General features: G+C 44.7%; 1 protein-coding gene and 1 pseudogene across 4 annotated transcripts in view; one reads left to right on the plus strand and one right to left on the minus strand.

The window, feature by feature from the left end:
• Positions 1 to 452: 452 nt before the first annotated feature.
• CDH1 (cadherin 1) overlaps positions 453 to 25,221 on the minus strand; it is a gene marked incomplete at its 3' end in the record, with an annotated part of 79,344 nt that continues 54,575 nt past the window's right edge. For 2 of the 3 annotated variants that reach the window (XM_079723336.1, XM_079723335.1), the window contains exons 4-16: positions 24,423 to 24,566; positions 24,142 to 24,297; positions 23,242 to 23,386; positions 19,966 to 20,141; positions 19,581 to 19,709; positions 17,846 to 18,028; positions 15,498 to 15,742; positions 12,542 to 12,687; positions 8,842 to 9,066; positions 8,126 to 8,356; positions 4,487 to 4,617; positions 2,574 to 2,717; positions 453 to 662 (exon numbers count right to left, since the gene is read on the minus strand). In XM_079723336.1, the coding sequence (XP_079579462.1) occupies positions 453 to 662; positions 2,574 to 2,717; positions 4,487 to 4,617; positions 8,126 to 8,356; positions 8,842 to 9,066; positions 12,542 to 12,687; positions 15,498 to 15,742; positions 17,846 to 18,028; positions 19,581 to 19,709; positions 19,966 to 20,141; positions 23,242 to 23,386; positions 24,142 to 24,297; positions 24,423 to 24,566 (2,265 nt within the window). The remainder of the gene's footprint in view (positions 663 to 2,573; positions 2,718 to 4,486; positions 4,618 to 8,125; positions 8,357 to 8,841; positions 9,067 to 12,541; positions 12,688 to 15,497; positions 15,743 to 17,845; positions 18,029 to 19,580; positions 19,710 to 19,965; positions 20,142 to 23,241; positions 23,387 to 24,141; positions 24,298 to 24,422; positions 24,567 to 25,221) is intronic. The other variant, XM_079723337.1, reaches the window with a different exon arrangement.
• On the plus strand, positions 20,970 to 21,201 carry LOC307067066 (protein CEBPZOS-like; annotated as a pseudogene). Its single transcript has one exon. The product of its transcript is annotated as a protein CEBPZOS-like (transcript).

Raw genomic sequence — 25,221 nt, forward strand, 5'->3', positions numbered from 1 at the left:
TGGATATTAGAACATGGGACACCAGTGCAGTGACGGGAGGAACGAAAGCACACAAATTAATTTCTTTATATCTACAATAGGGAAATTGATCTCTCACCTTCCTTTTAAAAATGAGACAAAGCCCTTAAGGAAATCTGCCAGTTGCCAGAGAACCTTCTGAGGCTGAAGCTACTCTTTTGAAATATTAAAATTTGGGGGTCTTTTGGACATCGTCATCATGTAAAGAGTGATGAAAGGGAAAAAAAGATTCATGGAATAAGTCAAAATCGTTCTAACACACAGATTAGATCTATAAAGTGGAAATCATAACTATCCTATCACTGATCACAGGTCTCTTCTCCAGAAACGCATCTCAAGTGAAGGGAGCTGGAAAACCACCGGGAATATTATTCCCGCATTTCCCATCACATGAGTATAGGGACCCATCTGTCTCCCCATCGGTCTTGAGTCCCCTAGTCGTCCTCACCGCCTCCATACATGTCCGCCAGCTTCTTGAAGCGACTGCCCCATTCGTTCAGGTAGTCATAGTCCTGGTCTTGGTCTGACTCCGAGGAATTCAGGGAGCTCAGACTAGCAGCTTCGGAGCCGCTTCCTTCATAATCAAACACCAGCAGAGAGTCATAGGGTGGGGCGGTGGGGTCACTATCAGCTGCCTTCAGGTTCTAAAGAAGGAAGACAATAGGATCTTTCATTGAGAGGAATCGCACACCTGTCATCTTAGGCAAGATGCCTTCTTTTGGTGCGTAAAGCCAAGTGTTACAGCACAACAATGAGACCATCCTGTAGGACGCCAGGAGCACTGAACACCAACAAGGTAAATGTAATACAAACTGGAACGGAAGATGGACATGATATATTGTTAATGAAAAGAGAAAGTATGCAGAATGTTTTCCCCCTAAACAAAACTGGTAAATTATATGTAGGCAGGGGAGATGAGCACCAACCAATCAGGATGGACAGAGACTAAAAACAATGAGGACCGTCATGCCAGGCTACACAGCCTGCATTTCAGCCCGAGAAGATCTGAAAGGATGAATGCCAAACTGCTAAATTAATTTTGGTGATTATGGTCAGGGGAACTGAGGGAGGACTTGCACATTTTTTCTTTATATACATTTTCATAATTTATATTTTTTAAATAGCAAACATTTTAGTTTTGTAATTAAGAAATAGCTATAATCAGATATGATGATACATAAATGAATGTGAATGGAGGAAAATACCTGAATCCAGATGTATCTAAAAGGGATGGTTTAAAGTGGTCCTTCCTGTTCTCAGTTTTCTCTAAGATCCAGTGCCTAGAATGGATCTGGCTTGATCACTTCCAACACTGCCGGGCTTTATATAGTCCTTGGTGACAACAACTCCCCAGGGAAGCTAAAGCAAAACCTGCCCCCCACCGTGAACACTTGCTGAAGGCCACTGGACCATCAGACAAGCCCTGAAAATCATTCCAGCAACTGAGCAAGTAATCAGGTAACATAGTTTAAGGAAATAGATCCTACTGGACTATTATTATCTTACTTGGTTCTTTGCTTAACCCCACCAGTTCTTCCTCATCTTACCCTAAGCTAATTAACTTAATGCCTATTTCCCATCCTCCCTTGCATATAGGGACAATCCTGTGACAGCACTGGCCAATAACATGTAGGATGAACTTCCTTCTTGCCTAACAGTTTGCTAGAAGAAAGTTTTTGCCCTCTGCTCTGCCTTTCCTACTTCTTTTTTTTTTTTTTTTTTTTTTTTTTTGCGGTACGCGGGCCTCTCACTGTTGTGGCCTCTCCTGTTGCGGAGCACAGGCTCCAGACGCGCAGGCTCAACGGCCATGGCTCACGGGCCTAGCCGCTCCACGGCATGTGGGATCTTCCCGGACCGGGGCATGAACCCGTGTCCCCTGCATTAGCAGGCGGACTCTCAACCACTGTGCCACCAGGGGAGCCTTGCCCTTCCCTACTTCTTGACAGGAAAACAGGCTCAAGGCCTGGAAGTGTGGCAGCCATCTTGTGATCATAAAGCAACAAGCATGAGAACAAGGATGTGCTGAGATCATGCAGCAGAAAGGTAGAAAAGGGTGATGCACCAGCCAAGACTGCCTACCCTAGTCTTCTATTTGCAGGAGGTAAACCTACTCATATCTATTTAAGCTTCTGGTATTTATAGCTGAATGCATTTCTGATATATACAATATGGAAACTATTTTTCTGGCCCTCAGGTAGCCTTGTGATACACATTTAACATTACATCCCAATGTAATGCAGGGAAAGAGAGACCCATTAGTGAAACGAAACTGAATCTACTTTGAATCTCTTTAGTTTCATTTCTTATTCTATTAAATCTTTTCAAGCAAGTCTTGGTTTTGCTGTATGAACTTTGCAAATTCCCTAAGACTAATACAAAGTGCTATTCGTTCTGAAATTTAGATGAGGCCCAAATAAAAAAACAAATAGGGCTCAGGGATGAAAACATGGTAAAGGAAAGACTCTAAAGAATTTTTCTCACTTTTGACACAACAGCTCCTTTCCAAGTTTAGAGGTGAGTTTGTTGTGTCTTGGCTTTTGACTCTGCTTACTTACTTCATCAATAAAGTTTCCAATTTCATCAGGATTGGCAGGTCGGGGTCGATAGTGGGGCACACTCAGGAGGGTTGGTGCCACATCATTGCGAGTCACTTCGGGCCGAGCATCCAGGCCCCTGTGTAGCTGGCTCAGGTCATAGTCCTTTAGAGAAAAAAGTAAAAGCATAGCAAAGAGTAAAATAGAAACAGTCATAAACACAGGGTCATATTTGGTTTACAGATTATGGTACTGGCTAAGGCCTTAACAGCCAGCTGTATGATATCTACAAGCACGTGCCAATGTAATCTGAAAAGGCAGTTGGTTTTTTTCTTCTTTTCTGAAATGGTAGTTTTCAACCTAAGAGTCTCCAAATAGCACTGGAAGGAAATATAGCATAAAAGCCTTGTGAGGAACACTTGTGGGTACAGATGTAGACTGTTTTACCTTATTAACTTTGCATAGGGTATGATTATTAGATTATTATTCAGAAAATATTCACTCCTTTCCCACCCTATCCTCTGTGAAAAGAATAGAAATCCATTAATGTAGGGCTATGCCATTTGACTTGCTTTGACCAATGGGACATTAATACATGTGACACAGGTAAAGGCTTTAACTGTACTTTGGTCTTATTTGCTGGGACAAAGAAGATAGGAATTACATGGAACATTCCTAGACACAACTCACAGCACACAGCCATCCAGCCAAACGCAGCCTATGTCAGCCTAGCCCCGACCAACCCACACATTCTTCTGAGCCTAGATGCCATAGACTGTTTGTGTCCCCGCTAAATTCACATGTTGAAACGATGTGATGGTATTTGGAGGTAGGACGTTTGGCAGGTGATTAGGTTGTGACAGTGTATGGAGCCCTCAGGAATGGGATTAGTGCCCTTATAAAAGACACCCAGAGCTCCCTTGCCCATTCCACCACATGAGGACACAGTGAGACAAGGGCCATCTATGAACCAGGAAGAGGGCCCTCACTAGACACCGAATCTGCCAGCACCTTGACCTTGCATTTCCCAGCTTCCAGAACTGTGAGAAATAAATTTCTGTTGTTTATAAGCACCCAGTCTATGGTATTTTGTTACAGCAGCCCGAATAGAGCAAGACACTAGCTGAGACCAGCAACTGTCCCAGCTAACCCACAAATGCATGAGAAAAACATGCTTATTGATGTGTGCCACTGACATTCTGGGATTGTCTGTTATACAGCATTATTGTGGTAATACCTCAATAATACAGGGTAAGGCAAGTTAAGACCATCTCCAAAATCAAGAGAAATAAAGAAGGCCTGAAGAATTAACATCTACAAAAAGCAAAAAACCGTTTGGCACAGCTACAAACTCAAAGGAAACAAAATATTAAAACAGATCAGTCCTTGTGCTCCGCAACAAGAGAAGCCACCACAATGAGAAGCCCGTGCACCGCAACGAAGAATAGCCCCCACTCGCCACAACTAGAGAAAGCCTGCGCAAAAGCAACGAAGACCCAACGCAGCCCAAAATAAATAAATAAAATAAATTTATAAAAACAACAACAAAAAACAGATCAGTTGCTCTATGTCAAAGATAATTTGAATAAAGTTCATGTCCTGGAAATAGCAGTGAGGAGAGTAGGCTCTGGAGTCAGACCACCTGGTTTTACTGCTTCCTAGCTCTGTGACTTTGGGCTTAACTGCTTAACTGCTCTGTGCCTCTGTTCATTCATCTGAACAATAAATAAATGTTAGCAATGCTGTACTGATGATGATGATGGTGATGATGATGACGGTTAATGACAACATTTATTTTCTTGGGTAGATGAAAGGTCTTTAAAAAAATACGCAAAGTGACAGAGCTGTTTCAAATGTCTGTCTTCCCCTAATCATTGCTTCCTCCAAATAAAGAGAATGCCATTAAGCTTTCTCCCATGGTTTTAAACACCCACCTGGTCTTCTTCTCCACCTCCTTCTTCATCATAGTAATAAATGTTGTCCCGGGTGTCTTCTTCTGGGGGCAGTAAGGGCTCTTTGACTACCCTTCTCCTCCGAATAAGTAGCAGAATCAGCAGAATCAGGACTGGAGTGGGGAAGAGAGAGATAAGAGCCACAGGTCAAGAAGGCCGTAAGCAGCAGCTGGCACAGAGCACCGCTGCTGTGCAGACCAGACAGACAGACAGATGGCTGAAAGACAACTCACATGTCTTCACGTCCCTGAGGTTAATATATGCAGCACTACACAGTGGACAATTACACGAGAACTCAATTGTGGTCTTTAACCGGACCTTAAACCAATCAGTCATTTCCCAAAACCTGGAGCAAAGTACTCCAGGCAGCAGAAATGGTCCAGGCAAAGACTCCAAGCAGATTGGTGTGGTTAAGGAAAGACAGGGTCAGCGTGGCTGTAGCAGGATCATCAGGGGAGAAAGGAGGGGAGAGGGGGTCAGAGGGGCAGCAACGACATGCGGACCTCTGGAGGGACTTGGCTTTGATTCAGAGTGAGTTGAAGCCATTGAAGGTTTGTGAGCAGGGCTGGGTCAGCCTAAATGTGACTAATACATGCATATTATTCTTATTCAGTTACGGGGGAGGGGAGTGGGGCACAGACTGTAAAGTCCCTGGTACACAATGAAAAAACACCAAAAAATTTTAAAATTAAAAATAAACAACAGGACTTCCCTGCTGGCGCAATGGTTAGAATCCGCCTGCCAATGCAGGGGACACGGGTTCGAGCCCTGGTCTGGGAAGATCTCACATGCCGCGGAGCAACTAAGCCCATGTGCCACAACTACTGAGCCTGCGCTGTAGAGCCTGCAAGCCACAACTACTGAGCCCGCGTGCTGCAACTACTAAAGCTCGCACGCCTAGAGCCCGTGCTCCGCAACAAGAGAAGCCACTACAATGAGAAGCCCGCACACCGCAACAAAGACCCAACACAGCCATAAATAAATAAATAAATAAATAAAATTTAAAAATGAATAAATAAACAACAGCAAAAAAAAAAAAAAAAAAAAAAGCACTTGGTACATTCCTTATCTTCTCTTAGGATAAATCATGTAAGCGAGCTTTAAAATCTATTTTCAAGGTTTTCATCTGATCTTGGGGGCTATGTCTAGGCTATATACGATTAATATTTAATTTTTTTAAAAATTAAATAATTTATTGTGAATGGGAAAAAAATATGATTCAGTGTGTTTTCTAACTTATAGGTCCTTATACACAAGTACCTAGTGAAGCATCACTGCACTGAGACAGGAGGTGGCATACACTTGCAAGTACCCAACCTACCTGTTTCTGAAATCAGAAAGATTCCAAGATCTTATCCAGATAAACAATATAACCCCCTGGACCACGACTCAAGAACAGAAATACTGAGTGAGTTCTTGCTAGGTGGGCCAGGCCTGCCTTGACCCTGAGGACACAGCACTGAAAACAATGGAAGCTGCAAACAGCCCCCATCCCTGTGGAGCTTAGAGCTGAAGAGCCAGAGGAGGGCCATCGTTTCCAAAAGGATGCTTCTTATCAGACATTACTTAAATGTTATGTAAGGGAAAGTAACCAAAACATGGCATATTGTTATCACTTCAGGAAGCACCACTCAACTTAGCTATCCTGAAACCCCCCAATCCCCGGTGTCAGAGACAAATCCTGCACAAAGTAAGCAACCAAATATTGGTTGACTACACAAAAACCTTCATATCCTCTTGTCTCTCTAGAACATTCTTTTTTTTTTTTTTTTTTTTTTTTTTTTTGCGGAACACGGGCCTCTCACTGTTGTGGCCTCTCCCGTTGCGGAGCACAGGCTCCGGCCGCGCAGGCTCAGCGGCCATGGCTCACGGGCCCAGCCGCTCCGCAGCATATGGGATCTTCCTAGACTGGGGCACGAACCCGTGTCCCCTGCATCGACAGGCGGACTCTCAACCACTGCACCACCAGGGAAGCCCTAGAACATTCTTTAGACGCTTAATTTCGATGTCTGCCCATAAGGAACGAGACATTGGAAATCTGCACACTGGCATTGCTTCTGCTGTAAATGTTGCACATTTGAACATTCCGAAATGTTGTTCTCGGCCCCTATGTCTAATGAAATACACCCATAGCAAAGTTAGATAAAGCTACTATTAAAAAAGTCAATATTTTAAGTATAACTGCATGGTGGCAATAAAGCCTCGTGAATCCTGGAGGAAGAAAGGTCCAGAAAGTTCACTGAATTTTAAACAACTCTCTCCTTCCTTTTCAATTTTGAGAGAATGCAGCAGAGGGCAGGAGCTAAGGGGATACACTGCAAACATTTCCCGAAGGCCCACAGGTAATCCCTTCTTCAATCTGTTGAAGCAGCAGGATCAGTAACACTGCTGAATCTAAACTGAAAGCCCCCAGGTGGTCCCATTGCTCCCCTCTAAGGACTTTCTTCTACCCCAGCAAGGTTGGCCTCTCTGCCCTACACAGTCCGTCAAGCCTTCCCCTCTCTGTGCCTTTGCTAGTGTGGGAACCACCACAAATGGCCCTCTGTCTATGAGGATTCCCCCAGTTGCTGTGGCCCAACTAGCCTGTCTTCCACCAAACCTTTCTCAAGACTCAATTAACAGCCTCCTCTTCTGACTGCAAGGACCTTCGTGACCTGTACCACGTGTCATAGCTCCTAATGATAAAAAAAAGCAACAACAACACTATCTTTGAGGTTTTCTGACTTGCCCATCACTAGCTTTTAGAAACCATAACAGCACCTGTGTCAACCCTAGGGCTCAGTCTACAGGTAGGCTCAGGCGATATCGGTTTTAAGGACTGTGCCAGAAACTGCCAAATTTTCCCCAGTAACCTTGTTCCCCTTCATCCTTTGAGTCACTGCTACTCACCATGCACCCCCACACTCCACCCCTACTCTCGACACCAAGTTTTTGGTTTTTTGGGGTTTTTTTTTTTTGCAGTACGTGGGCCTCTCACCGTTGGGGACTCTCCCGTTGCGGAGCACAGGCTCCGGACGCGCAGGCTCAGCGGCCATGGCTCACAGGCCCAGCCGCTTCGCGGCATGTGGGATCTTCCCGGATCGGGGCACGAACCCGTGTCCCCTGCATCGGCAGGCAGACTCTCAACCACTGCGCCACCAGGGAAGCCCGGCACCAAGTTTTAATTGGACACATGGTCGCCCGGTTAGAGTGGGAGGTTCCAGGTGTGGCTGTGTTTGGGCCGGTGGGATGTGGGTGAAGGTGACATGCTCAGTTTCCAGATATGTGCCTTCCACTTCCTCTACACCCTCCTCCAGGGTGGGATGTGGAGAAGGTGGTGGTGACCAGGCCTCACTGCTCCGAGCGTGGTCCGAGGACCTGCAACATCCGCATCACCTCAGAGCTGGTTAGAAATGCAGAGGCTGAGGCCCCACCCCAGACCTACTGGATCAGCATTCTAATATACGGGTGGTTTGTGTACACTCAAGATGGACAAACACTGCCCTTAGAGGTTGAAAGAACAATATAGAAGGACTGGGCAGCCTTCCAGTCTTGGACCACTTACCCCTGAAATGCTCAGTAAGAGAAAAACCTCCCCCGTATCAGAAGGTAAAGGCTGAAACACTCGGCAGCTGCACTTACTTAGAAGAGCAAGAATGCCTCCAAGAATCCCCAGAATGGCGGGAACTTGCAATCCTGCTTCGGCGAGAGGCCCGGCCTTCCTACAGTTGATGACGACCCCTTCACAGTCACACACGTGCACATCTAAGGTGGTCACCTGGTCTTTGTTCTGGTTGTCTATGAGCTTGAGATTGATTTTGTAGTCACCCACCTCTAGGGTTTTCTTTGGCTTAAAAATCAGAGATTCATGTTCTGGAGGAAGCAACAAAAATGAGGGGATCAGGAGAGATAAAAAGTTCATTCTCGATTAAAATTATTAGGGAACTAGAGACATTCCAAAGCTGAATGAAGACAACAGCTGCTTGGGTTGTAGATTATTGGGCAGTATGTCACGGACTCAGACACCAGAAACGCAAAGGGGTCTTTGGTTCAATGTCACAAATGTAGAAGGGACAAGGAAACAAGCCTTAAAAGGGGTGACAAGTGGGGAATTCCCTGGGGTCCAGTGGTTAGGACTCCAAGCTTCCACTGCTGGGGGCCCAGGTTTGATCTCTGGTCAGGGAACTAAGATTCCACAAGACGTGTGGTGCAGCCAAAACAAAACAACAACAACAAAAACCAAACAACAACATAAAGGGGGTGACAAATGGATATTGAGAAGGGAAATTCAGAAGCGGGAGGAGTGAGGGAAGCACGGGGTCAGAGCAAAGTTTCCAAAATAAGACTCAAGTGCCCACCTTGGTCATTGTACTCAATGGTCCAGTTGACACTTGCCCCATGTGTTAGTTCTGCCGTGAAGGGAGAAGTGTTGGGGGGAAGATCAGGATCAATGATGTTGATGATGTGAGGCTGTGGATCCCTCTGGCAGAAGTCCATGACCCGAGGTTCTGGTACGGGGCCATTGTCATTCACGTCATCGAGGAATAGGAGCAGGGTTCCCGTTCCAGTAGCAGGTGGAGAACCTAAGAAAATACACAGGAAATGTCACAGCTCAGGACCACTGATGAATCCCTAGTGCCTCCCATCAGACTGAATCCAACTCTTCTCCTGGCTCTTCAGGGCTCCCTCACCAGGCCCCACCCTGCCCACAGAGCCACCCGTCCTGCAGGTTCCAGGCCATCCTCATTCCTGGCTGGGCAGACCTCTGACATGCCTATTCCCCACTTTGATAATAATTATTCAAGTTATTCCTCACACCAAGGACTCCCTCCATCTTCACACATAACTTTATTCATCCATTAAATTTTAACTTTTCTATGCCGGACGGCGGGGGGAGGGAAGGAATGGGAGTCTGGGATTAGCAGAGGCAAACTATTATACAGAGGATGGATAAACAACAAGGTCCTACTGTATAGCACAGGGAACTATATTCAGCATTCTGTGACAAACCATAATGGAAAAGAATATGAAAAAGAATATATATATATATGTGTGTGTGTGTGTGTGTATGTATAGCTGAGTCACTTTGCTGTACAAAAGAAATACAACATGGTAAATCAACTATACTTCAATAAAATTTTTTAAAAAACACAACTTTTTTTAACCACTCTAAGAAGTCTAAGAAGTCCTCCTCACCCCCTACTAGTTCTCCTTCTCTGAACTTCTAAGGCTTTAAGATCGTTATCAAAGGATTGAGCCTTTTACAATTGCCTCAAGTTGCTTTTCAAATTAGATTCAGAGATTTATACACACTTCTGCTTGTATTTCTTTTACATCCTGACACAGCACTTGATAATAGAAAAAGTAGACCCTCAAAGAATCATCATCATCAATATTAGCATATCACAGGGAAAAAAAACCCAGAGGAATGTATCTCAAACCCATAAATATTTATACCTGGGCGGCTATAGTGATTATTTTTTCTTTTTACCTCTGAAAATTGTGCTTAAAAGAAATAGCATAAAACTTACCATTTTAACCATTTTTAAAGTGTACAGTTCAGTAGTGTTAGTATAATCACATTGTTGTGAAACAGCTCTCCATAATTTTATCTTACAAAACTGAAATTCTGTACCCATTAAACAATTCCCTATTTCCCACTCTAGTTCCTGGTAACCACCATCCTACTTTGTTTCTATGACCACATTAGTACCTCATCTAAGTGGAAACCCACAGTATTAGTCATTTTGTGACTGGTTTATTTCACTAAGCACAATGTCCTCAAGGTTCATCCACTTTGTAACACATGACAAGATCTTCTTTTTTAAGGCTGAATAATATTCCATTGTGTATGTGTATACCATATTTTGTTTATCCATTCACCCATGGATGGATCTTTTTACCTTATCATTTGAATTTTCTTGTTTTAACAATGAGCAAGTATCATTTAAAATTCTTTTTTTTTTAATTTATTTACTTTATTTATTTTTGGCTGCACTGGGTCTTTGTTGCTGTGCATAGGCTTTCTCTAGTTGCGGCGAGCAGGGGCTACTCTTCCTTGTGGTGTGCAGGCTTCTCATTGTGGTGGCTTCTCTTGTTGCGGAGCACGGGCTCTAGGCACGCGGGCTTCAGTAGTTGTGGTGCGCGGGCTTCAGTAGTTGTGGCTCACAGGCTCTAGAGCGCAGGCTCAGTAGTTGTGACGCACGTGCTTAGTTGCTCAGCAGCATGTGGGATCTTCCCGGAGCAGGGCTTGAACCTGTGTCCCCCGCATTGGCAGGCAGATTCTTAACCACTGCCCCTAAAATTCTTTTTAATTAAAGAAAACTTTAGAAAATGTTTTTTAATAAGATAATAGATTTTCTGAAAAAACTTCATTCTCCTCTTAGACCTACATCAAAAGTATTGAGTCATGCACAAAGTAACACTTGAAGGAATATATTCAAAAGTACCATAATTTAGCCATTAGTATTAGGTCAGGGGTCAGCAAACTAAGGTCTTCCACCCAAATGAGGAACACAGCTATGCTCATCCCTTTTCAAACTGTGTATGACTGCTTCTAGGCTATGATGGCAATAGAGATTGTACTGTCTACAGAGGCTAAAATATTTACTCCCTGGCCCTTTACAGGAACCTTGCCAACTCTTGGTTACCTCCAGGCCTGGCTAGGGAACTCCCGTGCAGCCAGAGACAGATGGCCAACATAGCACTGTTGCCCAAGCAATGGGTTAGCTTTCCCTTTATGCAAAACATTTCTGCAAATGGAGCCCCATCATGGCTCTCTGCTTTTAACCTGCTGCCTCCCAAATGACAGCTCCAGGAGCAGGTTTTAGATTCTAAATGACTACGCCAGGGTTACCCTTCCACAGCATGCTCAGAATGTGATGAAGGCTACATCAATCATTAGCCACCCATCCAGCCCCATCACAGGCTTACTTGCCTTGCCCTTTGCTTTCCGGATTGCCAAATCTGGAATTACTACCTCGGGAAGTTGAGGAGGAAGAGGGGAACAGATTTAATCACAGGAACTAGCAGGTCTCTTTAACAGTAACTCCGCTTCTGAATATCTATCCACGGGAAACACTTGCCCACAGAGGCATGTACGATGTTTACCTATCACTCACAAAAATAATGGAGAACTGGAAATAATCCCGGTGTTTTTTAATGTGTGAATGGTTAAATTATGCTATATGCATAACATCATTTAATTGAAAAGAGGTAGATCTATAATGTGCCAAGATAGATCTCTGTGTCTTCAAGACATATTTTCAAGGAAAAAAAATTAAACATGCATAAGACAATGGTTTGTTTGTTTGTTTTTTGCGGTACGCGGGCCTCTCACTGTTGTGGCCTCTCCCGTTGCGGAGCACAGGCTCAGCGGCCATGGCTCACAGGCCCAGCCGCTCTGCGGCATGTGGGATCTTCCCGGACTGGGGCACGAACTTGTGTCCCCTGCATCGGCAGGCGGACTCTCAACCACTGCGCCACCAGGGAAGCCCAGACAATGGTTTTTATAATAAAAACAAAAATAGGCTATAAACCAGATAGTGGCTTTATAATAAACCATATTTCTATATGTTTATAAATGTATTCGAATACACAGAAACAGTCTGGAAGGAGCCACACTTCACTAATAATGATGATGATGATAAAGATAATAACAGTCCTTACAGAGCACAGACTAGGTAGCAGGCACTCTTCCGAGCACTTTTACATAAATTAACTCATTTAACCTAGATGAGGTATTATCATTTTGTTGGATAAAGGAACTGAGGGACCTAAAAATTAGGTAATAAGTCCAAGTTCACACAGGTATTAAGCTTTGGTCCTAGGATCTAAACCCAGGCAGTCTGGCTCCCATGGGGTTCAGGTACAAAGGGAGTGGTAAAAAGGAACTTCTGCTTGGCCTAAACTCTGTGCATTTTGGACAATGCTTTGAGAACGCTTTGTTGAAGAATGAAAGAAAACGAAAGAATTCATGCCTCCAAAAGGATAGGGGCAAGGCAGTGAGCTGGTCGGGAGGGTGAAACAGCAAAAACCAAATGGTAAGGGCATCCTCACCATTGTCAGTGGCTATAATGAGGGCCGTGTATGTGCTGTTCTTCACATGCTCAACATTCTCTCTGTCCAACTCAGCCCGAGTGGAAATGGCACCCGTGTCCGAATTAATCTCCAGCCAGTTGGCAGCGTCCCTCCAAATCCGATACCTGGAAAGACACAAGCTCTGATTTAGAACGGGAACAGCGAACGGTAGGTAGCTGAAGAAGGTTAAGATTCCTCTTTGTTGATAGATACTTCTAACTTCCTTATTTCAAACAAATAATGACTCCTACAGAAATTTTGCCAGAAAGGTTTGATGACCATCCATGTACCCTTCACCTAGATTCATCCACTGTCGATATTTTGCTATATACAAAAGTTGATGCACACATATACAGAATTTCTTGTTTTGCTGAACCATTTGAGAGTAAGTCGCAGACATGATGTTCCTTTACTCATGAAAATGTCAGTGTGCTTTCTCCTAAGAACAGAGGCGGTCTCTTACATAACCACAATTTGATTTTCAATTTCAGGAAATACAACTTTGATACGGTACTACCGCTTCATACATGGTACATATTCAAACTGTAGATTTCCCCCAAACTGTACCACCCTCCCCACACCCCTGCCCCAATCCAACCCAGAATGCAATCCAGGATCAGGCATGGCATTTAGATGTCAGATTTCTTGAGTTTCTCTCAGACTGACCCCCCTAAAGCGTACAGCAGTTCTCAAATGGTCACAGTATGGCACCCAACACCCCTGCCATGAGCATTTGGAGATTTGGGTTGACATGGTGACTTGGGAGTATGCTGCACTATTGGCATTTAATGGGAGGTGCCAGGGAGGGTAAAGCTCCTTCTGGTCTTACACAGCCACCCCCCAAAAAATTATTCAAAATGCCAAGAGAATCCTGTTAAGCCACACCTTATTAGGAATACCAGAAACAGAAGAAACGTAAGCATGAAAAACAGAGATATACTGCCCAGTTACCTATCGAGGTCATTGAAAGGCTCAGAAAGGGAAATAAAGAAATCGAAGGGGCTTCCCTGGTGGCGCAGTGGTTGAGAGTCCGCCTGCTGATGCAGGGGACGCGGGTTCGTGCCCCGGTCTGGGAGGATCCCACATGCCGCGGAGCGGCTGGGCCTGTGAGCCATGGCCGCTGAGCCTGCGCATCCGGAGCCTGTGCTCCGCAACGGGAGAGGCCACAACAGTGAGAGGCCTGCGTAACGTGTAAAAAAAAAAAAAAAAAAGAAATCGAAGGAGGAAAGGGTCCTGGATACCTGTGGGCTTATCCTCACGTCCTTAGACGTGCAAAGCAATGAACTACATATATCGAGTGGTCTTTATTCCAGGGGTAAGGGTCTCTGCAAACACTATTTAGACCTGGTCCTTGAACTTCCCCAAATAGATGCTTTAAACTACCTATTTCATTACTACAAGCTAAGATATCAACACAGGCTGGAAACCATACAACCCAAGGCTTTAATCACAAAACAAAAAATCCTACAATATCACGATGCCACTAACACACCTAGCAAAAATAATAATTACTTAATGTCAAGTCTATGCGCAAGTTTCTCTATTTGCCTCAAGGGTGTCTTTTATAGTTGGATTGTTTGAATCCATCTTTAAGCATAGTCTACACATTACAATTGGTTGATTCCTCTCTTAATCAACACCCTTAATCTAAGCAGTCACCCCCACCCTTCTGTCATTATTTGCTAAAGAAATTGGGTCATTTGACATAGAGCTCCCATATTCTGCATTTGGCTGACTGCTTCCTCATGGCATTTAACTTGTTCATTCTCTGTACCGCATCAAAATCAAATCCTAAGGCTTGATTAGATTCTGTTTCAACCCTTCTTTTCTCCCCCAGATATAATATTTAAGTGGCACTGTGTACATGCTGTTGAATCACTTCAAGTGGCACTTCATGTTGGGCTGTCCTTGCTCTTCCAGCAGATGTTAAAATCTATCAGAAGGTTTGGATGGTCCCAGCTTGGTTCCTCCGTTTAAAAATTCCTCATCATCTTTGACCTAATAATGCTAGCACCCATTAATATCACTACCTGGATCCTTTATCCGTATGGCGCACATGCACAGTTTAAAGCTATTTATGAGCCCTTCCAATCAGGATAGAATTAGCACTTCCCAGAATAACTCAGAAATTAAAGCTGCACTTAAAACTTCATGTTTGTTTTACGCTTAATAAGTCACAGGCACTGATACTAAAACACAAACACCTCCCCCTCCAAACAAGAACATGCTCAATTTATTACCAAGTGGGACTCTCCACTGGATTTGCATAACCTTTTTTCTAAATAGTTCAGAGCATTCTAATAGTTTCCTCTAACGTAAATATTAACAGGTAGGAATCTCTCCCTGAGAAGAGGAAGTGACCGAGGCCTTTGTTGTCTCTGGAAATCAAGCTATTACTAAAAAGATGCAGATGTGCCATGCTTGGATTTGTGCTTAACAGTCTTCCCTTTGAGTTTCCACCACTGTCACACTGGAACACCAAGTATGTCATCAGACCTAGCTCTCAAAAGAATAAGAACATCCTTTACCATACGTGGCCACAGTGGTGTTGCTGTTGGTTGGTTTGTATGTGTGTTTTCAGCATCTGTGGCTGTGATTTACATTACAGAAGTGCCTTGAAGTTTACAAAAAAAAAAAAAAAAAGAAAAAGAAACAGTAAGCTACTTATAACACAATACCATGTATGTAGATTAAAACCACATTCTTACTACACTAAGTGAATTCAAAGAGAGGAAGCACAGTGAACCGACAATGGCTGACCATGGACAGAATGGACAAGGTGTGGGGAATGGGGTTAAAAATGTAAATAAGCCAAACAAGAGAAGGATCTTCCACAGACCAATGATGATAAAAATGCCATGAACAAAATATTTTATACATACACGTACGCACACAGCCAGTTGCTGCCAGTAAGTGGAAAACCCCTCACACTTACGTGATCTTCTGTTCCATAAATCTGTCTGGCTCCTGGGCGGTGTAGGACGTGATCTCCAGGCCCAAGCCGAAGTCCTCGGGCACTTTCACTTTCTTCTGAGGAGGCATGAAGATGGGGGCTTCATTCACATCTATCACATCCACGGTGACAGTGGCTGTGGAAGTGGAGAGAGTGACCTCAAAGGGAGCCACATTAGTCACTGCCACATGCAGGATGTACTGCTGCTTGGCCTCAAAATCCAAGCCCTAAAGAGCAGAAAAAATACATTTTATGTTAGAGAAAAAAAGAACATTAAATCCTTAACTATTGTTTTTTGGTTAGCAATATATCAGTGGTTCTCACATCTGGCTGCATTAAGAAGAACTGACTTGAGAACTTTTAAAGAAAACACATGCCTGGACCCTAACCCCAGAGCCAGTGAATAGGAATCTCTGAGGTTGCAGTCTGGACATCAATATTTTTTAAAAAGTTCCCAGTGACTAACATGCAACCAGATTCATGTTGAGAACCCCAGGAAAAGAATAAAGATGAGCTACATGAAATCTCAAGTGGCAAGCCTCTATTAACAAATGTAGCATATTAAGTCACTTATTTACTTGAGACCAGTAAGAATGTTCACATCCTATGTTGACATGTGCCCGTGTGACAGCAAATGGACAAACGACCCTGCCCGTCCACCTCCCTAACCCCAGTAAGTTTAGTGGCAAGAACATGAAGTTCAGAATCAGTCAGCAGTGAGCTCAAATCCCGGACTGGCCATTTCCTAGCTGTGTGATTTGGGCAATAGAACCTCTGGGTCTGTTTCCACACCTAAATATGTAGGAAAAGGAACTATCTCACAGAGGCACTGTAAGGGATCAACTGGAGCTTTTATGAAGGACCTTGTTTATGGTGGTAACTCAAATTACTACCTTTTTTCTTTTGGTGATAGAATAATAACAGAAAATGCAGACATCAAATGTTTAGTGGGAGGACTTCCCTGGTGGTGCAGTGGTTAAGAATCTGCCTGCCAATGCAGGGAACACGGGTTCGAGCCCTGGTCTGGGAAGACCTCACATGCCGCAGAGCAACTAAGCCCATGCACCACAACTACTGAGCCTGCACTCTAGAGCCCACGTGCCACAACTACTGAAGCCCGTGCGCCTAGAGCCTGTGCTCTGCAACAAGAGAAGCCACCAATGAGAAGCCTGCGCACCGCAACGAAGAGGAGCCTCCACTCACCGCAGCTAGAGAAAGGCCACACGCAGCAATGAAGACCCATCTCAACCAAAAAAAAATAAGTAAATTAAAAAAAAGAAATGTTTAATGGGAGTTAAGATGACATATTAAGTGATTCAGAAATGAAGGGTCTGGCCATTTGCTCAGGGGGAAGTCAAACCTCTGGTGCTAAGTTAGGGATCCGTTCATTAACTCTTTGACTAACTTCAACAAGGAAATCACTCAACTTCTTACTGTTCAAGTTTCCTAGACATCTTTCACAGGCTTATTTGCCCTTCTTCTAAAACCATCTAGCAAAATAGCAGAGACCATAAACCATTTTTCTTCTCATTTGCAAAATGGATATGGGGGGGTGGGCGAATGTTTCAGAGAAAGAACGTATTAAAACAGATGGTACAGACTTCCCTGGTGGCGCAGTGGTTCAAATTCGCCTGCCGATGCCGGGGACACGGGTTCGAGCCCTGGCCTAGGAAGATCCCACATGCCATGGAGCAATAAGCCCGTGCGCCACAACTACTGAAGCCCGCGCTCCTCAATAAGAGAAGCCACCGCAGTGAGAAGCCCGTGCACCGCAATGAAGAGTAGCCCCTGCCCGCCGCAACTAGAGAAAGCCCGCGCGCGGCAATGAAGACCCAATGCAGCCAAAAATAAAAAAATAAAATAAGTAAATTTATAAAAAATAATAATAAAAATAAAACAGGGGCTTCCCTAGTGGTGCAGTGGTTGAGAGTCCGCCTGCCGATGCGGGGGACGCGGGTTCGTGCCTCAGTCCGGGAAGATCCCACATGCCGCGAAGCAGCTGGGCCCGTGAGCCATGGTCGCTGGGCCTGCGCATCCGGAGCCTGTGCTCCGCAACAGGAGAGGCCACAGAGGTGAGAGACCCACATACCGCAAAAAAAAAAAGAAAAAAAAAAAGATGGTACTTCCTCTTCAATTTTAGGGTGCGGTGTGGGAGCTTCCTGATTTCTCACATGAGCCTGAAGAGTCACTGCAAACCCCACCAGAATCTGGGAGAGCTGCCCTCCCCCACCCCACCAAGGCCACGCTAATCTACTTCAGAGAAGACACCAGGGGACAAGGGCCTCTGGCTGCGTTGTCAATTTCTGCATCTTGCCAGGAACGATACAAACCTTAGCCGTCTTCAAAATGCCTTCATTGGTTACTGGGTCTGTGATGACAACAAACTGCTTCTCGTTATCATTTAATACTGTGTAAACGGCCTCCCACGCTGGGGTATTGGGGACGTCGGCATCGGTCACTGTAAGTGTGGTGATGATCACGTCAGCCTCGTTCTCAGGCACCGACCCCACGTACTGCAGAGCAAAGAAAAGGATGTGTCACTTAGGACATGCTCAGACCCAGCAGTGGACCAGGGTTCAGGGGGCTAAGGGAGTCCTTTCTTGAGCCCAAGCTTTGATGAGTCTTCAAAGAAGTGCCCACCCTACCAGCATGGCCCTTATTTCCTGTTGGTGGAGCAGCCAGCACTCAGGGGCCCTGTGAGTTCCTGAAAGAGCCAAGGCCCTGGCTGTCCGCGCCTCTCAGCATATTCTGGCCCAACTGCTGACACTGTAGTTTATCCCCCATTCCCGTCTTCCCCATCACTCTCAGTGGTACCAGTAATTTTCATAAATGTCTGGTCCTTACAGTCTTCTACTTAAAACCCTTTGATAACATCCCACTGCACTCAGGATAAATTCTGAAATTCTAAATTCAGTCCACAAGGTCCTGTAGGACCTGGTCTCATTTGGTTCACTACACTGACTGCTTTTCAGTTCTTGCTATTCATCAAGCTTCCTTTTGATGCGGGGCATTAATCTGTCTTTCTTAAGCCTCCTGTACTCACAGTGGCTAGGTTAGAGTGGCAGACACCGCTAATTGTCTACTGAATATCCACTCTCTTCTTCTTCACTAACTACATGGTTGATGGCAGCAACGTGCCCAGAGAAAATACTGTATTTCCAGTCTTCCTTGCAGACAGCAGTTGCTAGTAAACGAAACTTGTGGGATGGGTCTTCACAGAAATAAGAAAACTTGACTTGACATCAAAGCCTTATGCCCCCTCGCCTTTGCCTTCTTCTTGAACGAAGCACAGATATGGCTGGAGCTCCAGCTGTCATCTTGGGCCACAAGGTGACAATGGGGATAGAATCCATGTACCAAGGACGGTGGGAAAGCAGATAAAGGAGGCTTGGTTTCCACTGACTGAGTGGACTATCTACCTCTAGGCCGTTAGTGACACAAGGGAAAAAGTCAACCCTGTTTGTTTAAACCACAAGAGTCAAATCTCTGTTACTAACCATTAAGCTGATTTCTAAGTAACACAATAAGGTTTAAGGTTCTTTCACACAGCTCTCAATACCTTCTCGACTGCATTTAATATACTTATACACAATAATCAGTATAAGTTGTCTAACATCACCCTAGCTAGACTATAAACTCCACAAGAATAGAAGTGTCGTCTGCCTTGTCTGTGATAATATCCCCAGTGTCTAAGACAGTGCCTGGTATAAACCCAGAGAATATTTGTTCAATGAATAACTAAAACCTGGTAAGATCTGCTACCAAGATGAGGACATGGAGTAAATAGGTGCTTTTTTTTTTTCCTTATTTTTATTTTTTTAAACATCTTTATATGGAGGTTCCTTAAAAAAAAAAAAACTAAAAATAGGTTTTTTTTGCAACTTCAGAAACTTGTGTCAATAGGTCCCAGGCTGAGGAGGGCAGAGACAACTGACATCTCGACCTGCTTGCATTTTAGCTTCAAGTTTACTAGTCTGGGAAACGTTTCCAAAGGGTTCACCAATGAGATACTGGGAAACAACCAAGGACCTTTGGAGACTCTCTAAGGAGTTGCAGGGTTATTACCGTGGTTGGGTTGAAGATGGGAGGGTTATCGTTGGTGTCAGTGACTGTGATCACAGCTTTTGCGGTCGTGCTTAAGCCCTCACCTTGCAGGTCTGCAGCTTGAACTACCAGGGTATACGTGGGAAAACTCTGTAGAGATGAAACACACCTGAGTCGGGACTGACAGCCACATCAGGCACAGCCCAGCCCATCACATAGAAACAGATTATTTTCTCATCTGCTTAAATGCCAACCTGCCTGGCCCCAAACCTCTGGACAAATATTTAGACACAAAGCTCAGAACCATCACCATACTAAGCAGCAACTGGCCTCGGCAGAGTTTTACGTCATCCAGACGATCGAGCTATTTGCCCTCAATACCCTCTGGATCCTCTTGACCCCTGACCTCCCGGTCCAGCCCGGTGGTGAGCACACTGATGACACCCGTTATATCGTTGATGGTGAACATTTTGTCATGCGGCAGCATAGGCTCTTGGCTGAGGATGGTGTAAGCAATGGCAGCGTTGTAGGTGTTCACATCATCGTCTGCATCTGTGGCTGAGACCTCCATCACAGAGGTCCCTGGGAGCAAAGGAGAAGATTTAGTCAAGCTACACTTTAATTTCCAAAATTCTGACCAAAGCGCTAGGGGAGGAAGAAAGCATTCCACCAAACGAGCAAGTGGTGTTCCCAGAACCCAGATTTTCCAGAGGATATTCTGGGTGGGGAGGGTGGGTGAGGAGTCTGGGGAATAAATAACCTTAAGCTAAAACATTTTTGCTATGTCTCTTATACTGAGTGAATAGCGTATAAAATAGGAAAAATACCAGAAATTTCTGTAACTGGCTTCTTAGCCACAGCTCCACCTGAGAGAATGGTCATTTGAGATTGTTGCCTTCAAGGTAGAAGGAAATATTTACAACACTTGTGACAGACAAAGTACTAGTTCGCAGAATACCTAAATAACTCTTCAAAAATCAATAGGCAGGGACTTCCCTGGTGGTGCAGTGGTTGGGAATCTGCCTGCCAATGCAGGAGACACAGGTTCGATCCCTGCTCCGGGAAGATCCCACATGCTGCAGAACAACTAAGCCCGTGTGCCACAACTACTGAGCCTGCACTCTAGAGCCCGTGAGCCACAACTACTGAGCACACACACCGCAACTACTGAAGCCCACGCACCTAGAGCCTCTGCTCTGCAACAAGAGAAGCCACCGCAATGAGAAGTCTGCGCACCTCAATAAGAAGTCTGCGCACCACAACGAAGAGTAGCCCCTGCCCACCAAAACTAGAGAAAGCCCATGCGCAGCAACAAAGACCCAACATGGCCAAAAATAAATTAAAAAAAAAAAAAAGAATCAATAGGCAGGCATGCGCAGCCCCACGAGTACGCGCCTCAGGATAGCCTGTACTATGGATCCACTGACAAAGCAGATCTTTAAAGGAGTTTTAGTAGCTGAACTTGTGGGCATTTTTGGAGCATATTTTTTGTTCGGAAAGATGTATACAAGTCAAGAGTTCAGGCAAACAATGAGCAAGAAATTCCCCTTCATCTTGGAAAATTATTGCAAGTCCACTGAACACTGGAATGTACGGAATCAGAGAGCAAGATCAAGAAAAGTGGCTGAACAGCAAAAATTAAGAATTTGAGGGGCTTCCCTGGTGGCGCAGTGGTTGAGGGTCCACCTGCCGATGCAGGGGACACGGGTTTGTGCCCCGGTCCGGGAGGATCCCACATGCCGCGGAGCGGCTGGGCCCGTGAGCCATGGCCGCTGGGCCTGCGCGTCCGGAGCCTGTGCTCCGCAACGGGAGAGGCCACAACAGTGAGAGGCCCGCATACCGTAAAAGAAGAATTTGACCATCAATCAAGGTTTGCCCTATTTCATAGTATCAGGCAAGATTAAAACTCCAAAGTTGACATGGATGGATTTTAGAATATTTAAGGTGAAATGTAAATTCTAATTAAAGCAGTTGTTCTTTGGACTAACCGTGAAGAAATTGATGGAACATTCATTATGTTATAAATGGTTCATTTACTACTCAAAATAAAGTGGTTCTCCTTTAAAAACAAAACAAAACAGGGCTTCCCTGGTGGCGCAGTGGTTGAGAGTCCGCCTGCCGATGCAGGGGACACGGGTTCGTGCCCTGGTCCGGGAAGATCCCATATGCCGCGGAGCGGCTAAGCCCGTGAGCCATGGCCGCTGAGCCTGCGCGTCCAGAGCCTGTGCTCTGCAACGGGAGAGGCCACAGCAGTGAGAGGTCCGCGTACCGCAAAAAAAAAAACAAAAAACACAACTCCCCTATAATTCTGTATAAACCTTTCAAAATAGATAAAATACTAAAACATCTATTTTTGTTAATAAATTTATTTCTTTTATTTATTTATTTTTGGCTTTGTTGAGTCTTCCTTGTGGTGCACGGGCGTCTCATGGTGGCTTCTCTTGTTGCACAGCACAGCCTCCAGGCGTGCGGGCTCAGTAATTGCGGCCTGCGGGTTCAGTAATTGTGGCACGCGGGCTGTAGAGCTCAGGCTCAGCAGCTGTGGACCACCGGCTTAGTTGCTCGCGGCATGTGGGATCTTCCCGAACCAGGGCTTGAACCCGTGTCCCCTGCACTGGCAGGCAAATTCCCAACCACTGCTCCACCAGGGAAGCCCTAAAACATCTATTTTTAATATTTATTACATTTTTTCTTTTCCGTTATAGTTTATTACAAGATGTTGAGTAAAGTACCCTGTGCTATACAGCAGGACCTTGTTGTTTATCTCATTTATCCCCCTCTCCTCTCCCCTTTGGTAACCATAGGTTTGTTTTCTGTCTGTGGGTCTGTTTCTGTTTTTCAAATAAGCTCATTAATATTTATTACATTTTAACTCAAACATTTAAAATCACATTATCTAAAAATATATTAACTAGAAATATTGATTTTATCCATTTTCACTTTACCTGAAACAATATTCAAACTCTACATCAATGTCTCTGGTACTACTGGAGCCCTTTTGGAATAAAATTTGTCATTAAAAAAAAAAAAGAAAAATCAATAGGCAAAAGACAAACAGCCCAAGAGAAAAAAAGGGCAAAAGACTTGAATAGACAAGTTGTAAAGAAACCTAGCTGGTCAGCAAACATATGATAAAATGCTTATTTAGTCCATTAATAATCAGAGAAATTCCATTTTAAGTTACGTTGAGATATAACTAGACACTCAACAGACTGGCCAAAAAGAAGTCCAACAATTCCATGATATATATTGCTGGTGGGAGTATAAATTGGTTCAGCCACCTTGGAAAACAGTTTGTCACCAAGTAGGCAAAACTGTAAGTACACACATGGTAAAAGATACATGAAAGCAAGGGAATGATTATCACAAAAGTCAGGGTGGTGGCTGTCTTTATGGAGGAGGGGAAAAATGTGATCAGGAAGGATTGTACAGGGTCTGTAAACTACTAACAAGGATCTGTTACTTAATCAGGGGAGGTTGTTCTTAAACTGCTCCTTTTTTAAACTGGGCTTAAACATTTTATACATATTTCTATAGGTAGGATGTTTTACACGCACACAGTGTCTTCCAAAGAAGTTCTGTGCATATGAAGGGTCTGACCCCAAACGCCAGCCCCAACACTTGGGGGTGCAAAGAATCTAAGTGTCTTGATGGGTGTTGATCTCCTTGTTGCTGGATGTACCTGGAAGAGCGCCCTCCATGACAGACCCCTTGAAGACCTCCTGGGTGAACTCAGGCTTGTTGTCATTCTGATCGGTCACGGTGATCACAATCTCCATCGGCTCCTCGATTGCTTCCCCGTTTGAAGACACAGCATGAGAGAAAAGCTGTAAGAGCCAGGTGAGGGTTACTCGGGAAGACAAGGCAGGAGAAGTGGTCCAACCACAGCAGAGTGGGCTCCACCCGGCCCCCACTCCCTCCCACTCAAGTATGCACGCACCTGCCCCCCAAGCACAGAACTTCCCCCCCACACACGTGCTGCTGCTTCAGTGAGGTCATGACACTGGTTAAGACCATGACCTGTGAGACCATGGGCTGCAGAACACATCCACCAGCTCAGAGCCCCATTTCCCACATAAGGGCTGGGGGCCAGGCCTAGGAGATAAAGGTGGAAGCCTAAAACACTCTGACTGGTTCCAAGCAGGGTCGAATTTGCTCTGGCTGCTCGAGTCTAGCATTCCCCCTGCAGACTTCCCTGCGTTTGGCATCAACGCATTACCTCCCAGCTTCCCTAAGCTCACACTGCTCTCAAGGTCCAGAAGTAGTTTTTGTTCCCCAACATCATCACCAGCCTCTGCCTATGTGTCAGGGACTTTGAGTCCCAAGAACAGGTTGACATCTTGGGTCTAAGATCATGTCTGATGCCTCAGGACTCTCCCCACTTTATTCCTAACAAGGAAAACATGAACAGCCCCCAATTTTTGCAGGTTCTCCTGTCATTTCTCCTTATCAACAGGTCTAAAGGTATCAAGTTAAGCTCTTCAAATGTCCAGAACATCTGATCTATGCTCAGTGTGAGTTGACCAAAAAAATTTTGAAAGGATGTAACCCCATCATTAACAGGCTTCTAAGAGACACTCACAATGTACTTGGCAATAGCTTCTCTATCCAGAGGCTCCGTCACCTTTAGCCATCCTGTTTCTCTTTCAATAATAAACACATGAAGAGGGGGTTTGTCGGCTCCTTGGCCAGTGATGCTGTAGAAAACTTTGGTTTCTTTTTCCCTGTTAGATTTGATCTGAAGACAAAACAGAAAGAAAGGAATTAGCAAGGAAGGATTCTGACATTGGCTCTTTTCCCTTTCTCTCCTTGGTCCTTCTCTGCCAAATTCCTCCCAGAGAAATAGAGAACTTCCTTCTGTACCTGAACCAGAGCCTTAGGAAATGGGCCTTTCTCATTTTCTGGGCAGCTGATAGGAGGAATAACCCAGTCTCTCTTCTGTCTCCTGAGACCATGGTGGGAGCTGGGAAATGTGAGCACTTCTGTCTGGGTTCCAGAGGGAGAGTGCTAAAAGGAAAGAAGATGAGGAACAAAATGAGATAATTCAGGAAAGATAATACGGGCTGAACAACCTAGGCAGTCAGCATCTCCAGCCTTCTGAGGGCAGGGCATGGTTTTCGTTTAACAACAAAATAAAACAGCCAAAACAAAACCCAACAGACCCCTTTACCATATCAGAAAGACGGTTTCCTCTTTTGATCCTTCTTAGTGTCCAGAGTTCAGTAATCATTATGCACACACAATGATAGGTTTGAGGGTTTGACATTATTTAAGAGTTATTTCAAGCCTATATCTCACACCTGTCATTTTTAAAAATATTTATTTTATTTATGTATTTATTTTATTTATTTGGTTGCACTGGGTCTTAGTCACTGCAGGTGGGCTCCTTAATTGCGGCTCACAGGCTCCTTAGTTGTGGCTTCTCAGCTCCTTAGCTGAGGCTCACCAGCTCCTTAGTTGTGGCATGCGAATTCTTAGTTGCAGCATGCATGTGGGATCTAGTTCCCTGACCAGGGATCGAACACAGACCCCCTGCATTGGGAGCACAGAGTCTTATCCACTGAGCCACCAGGGAAGTCCCATGCCTGTCATTTTTAATAGGACATTATGCTCCAATGATTTACTATCAGAGCTTATTCAACAATTAGATATTCAGGTGTTT

This window comes from Hyperoodon ampullatus (assembly GCF_949752795.1).
Source record: "Hyperoodon ampullatus genome assembly, chromosome: 18".
NCBI lineage: Eukaryota > Metazoa > Chordata > Mammalia > Artiodactyla > Ziphiidae > Hyperoodon > Hyperoodon ampullatus.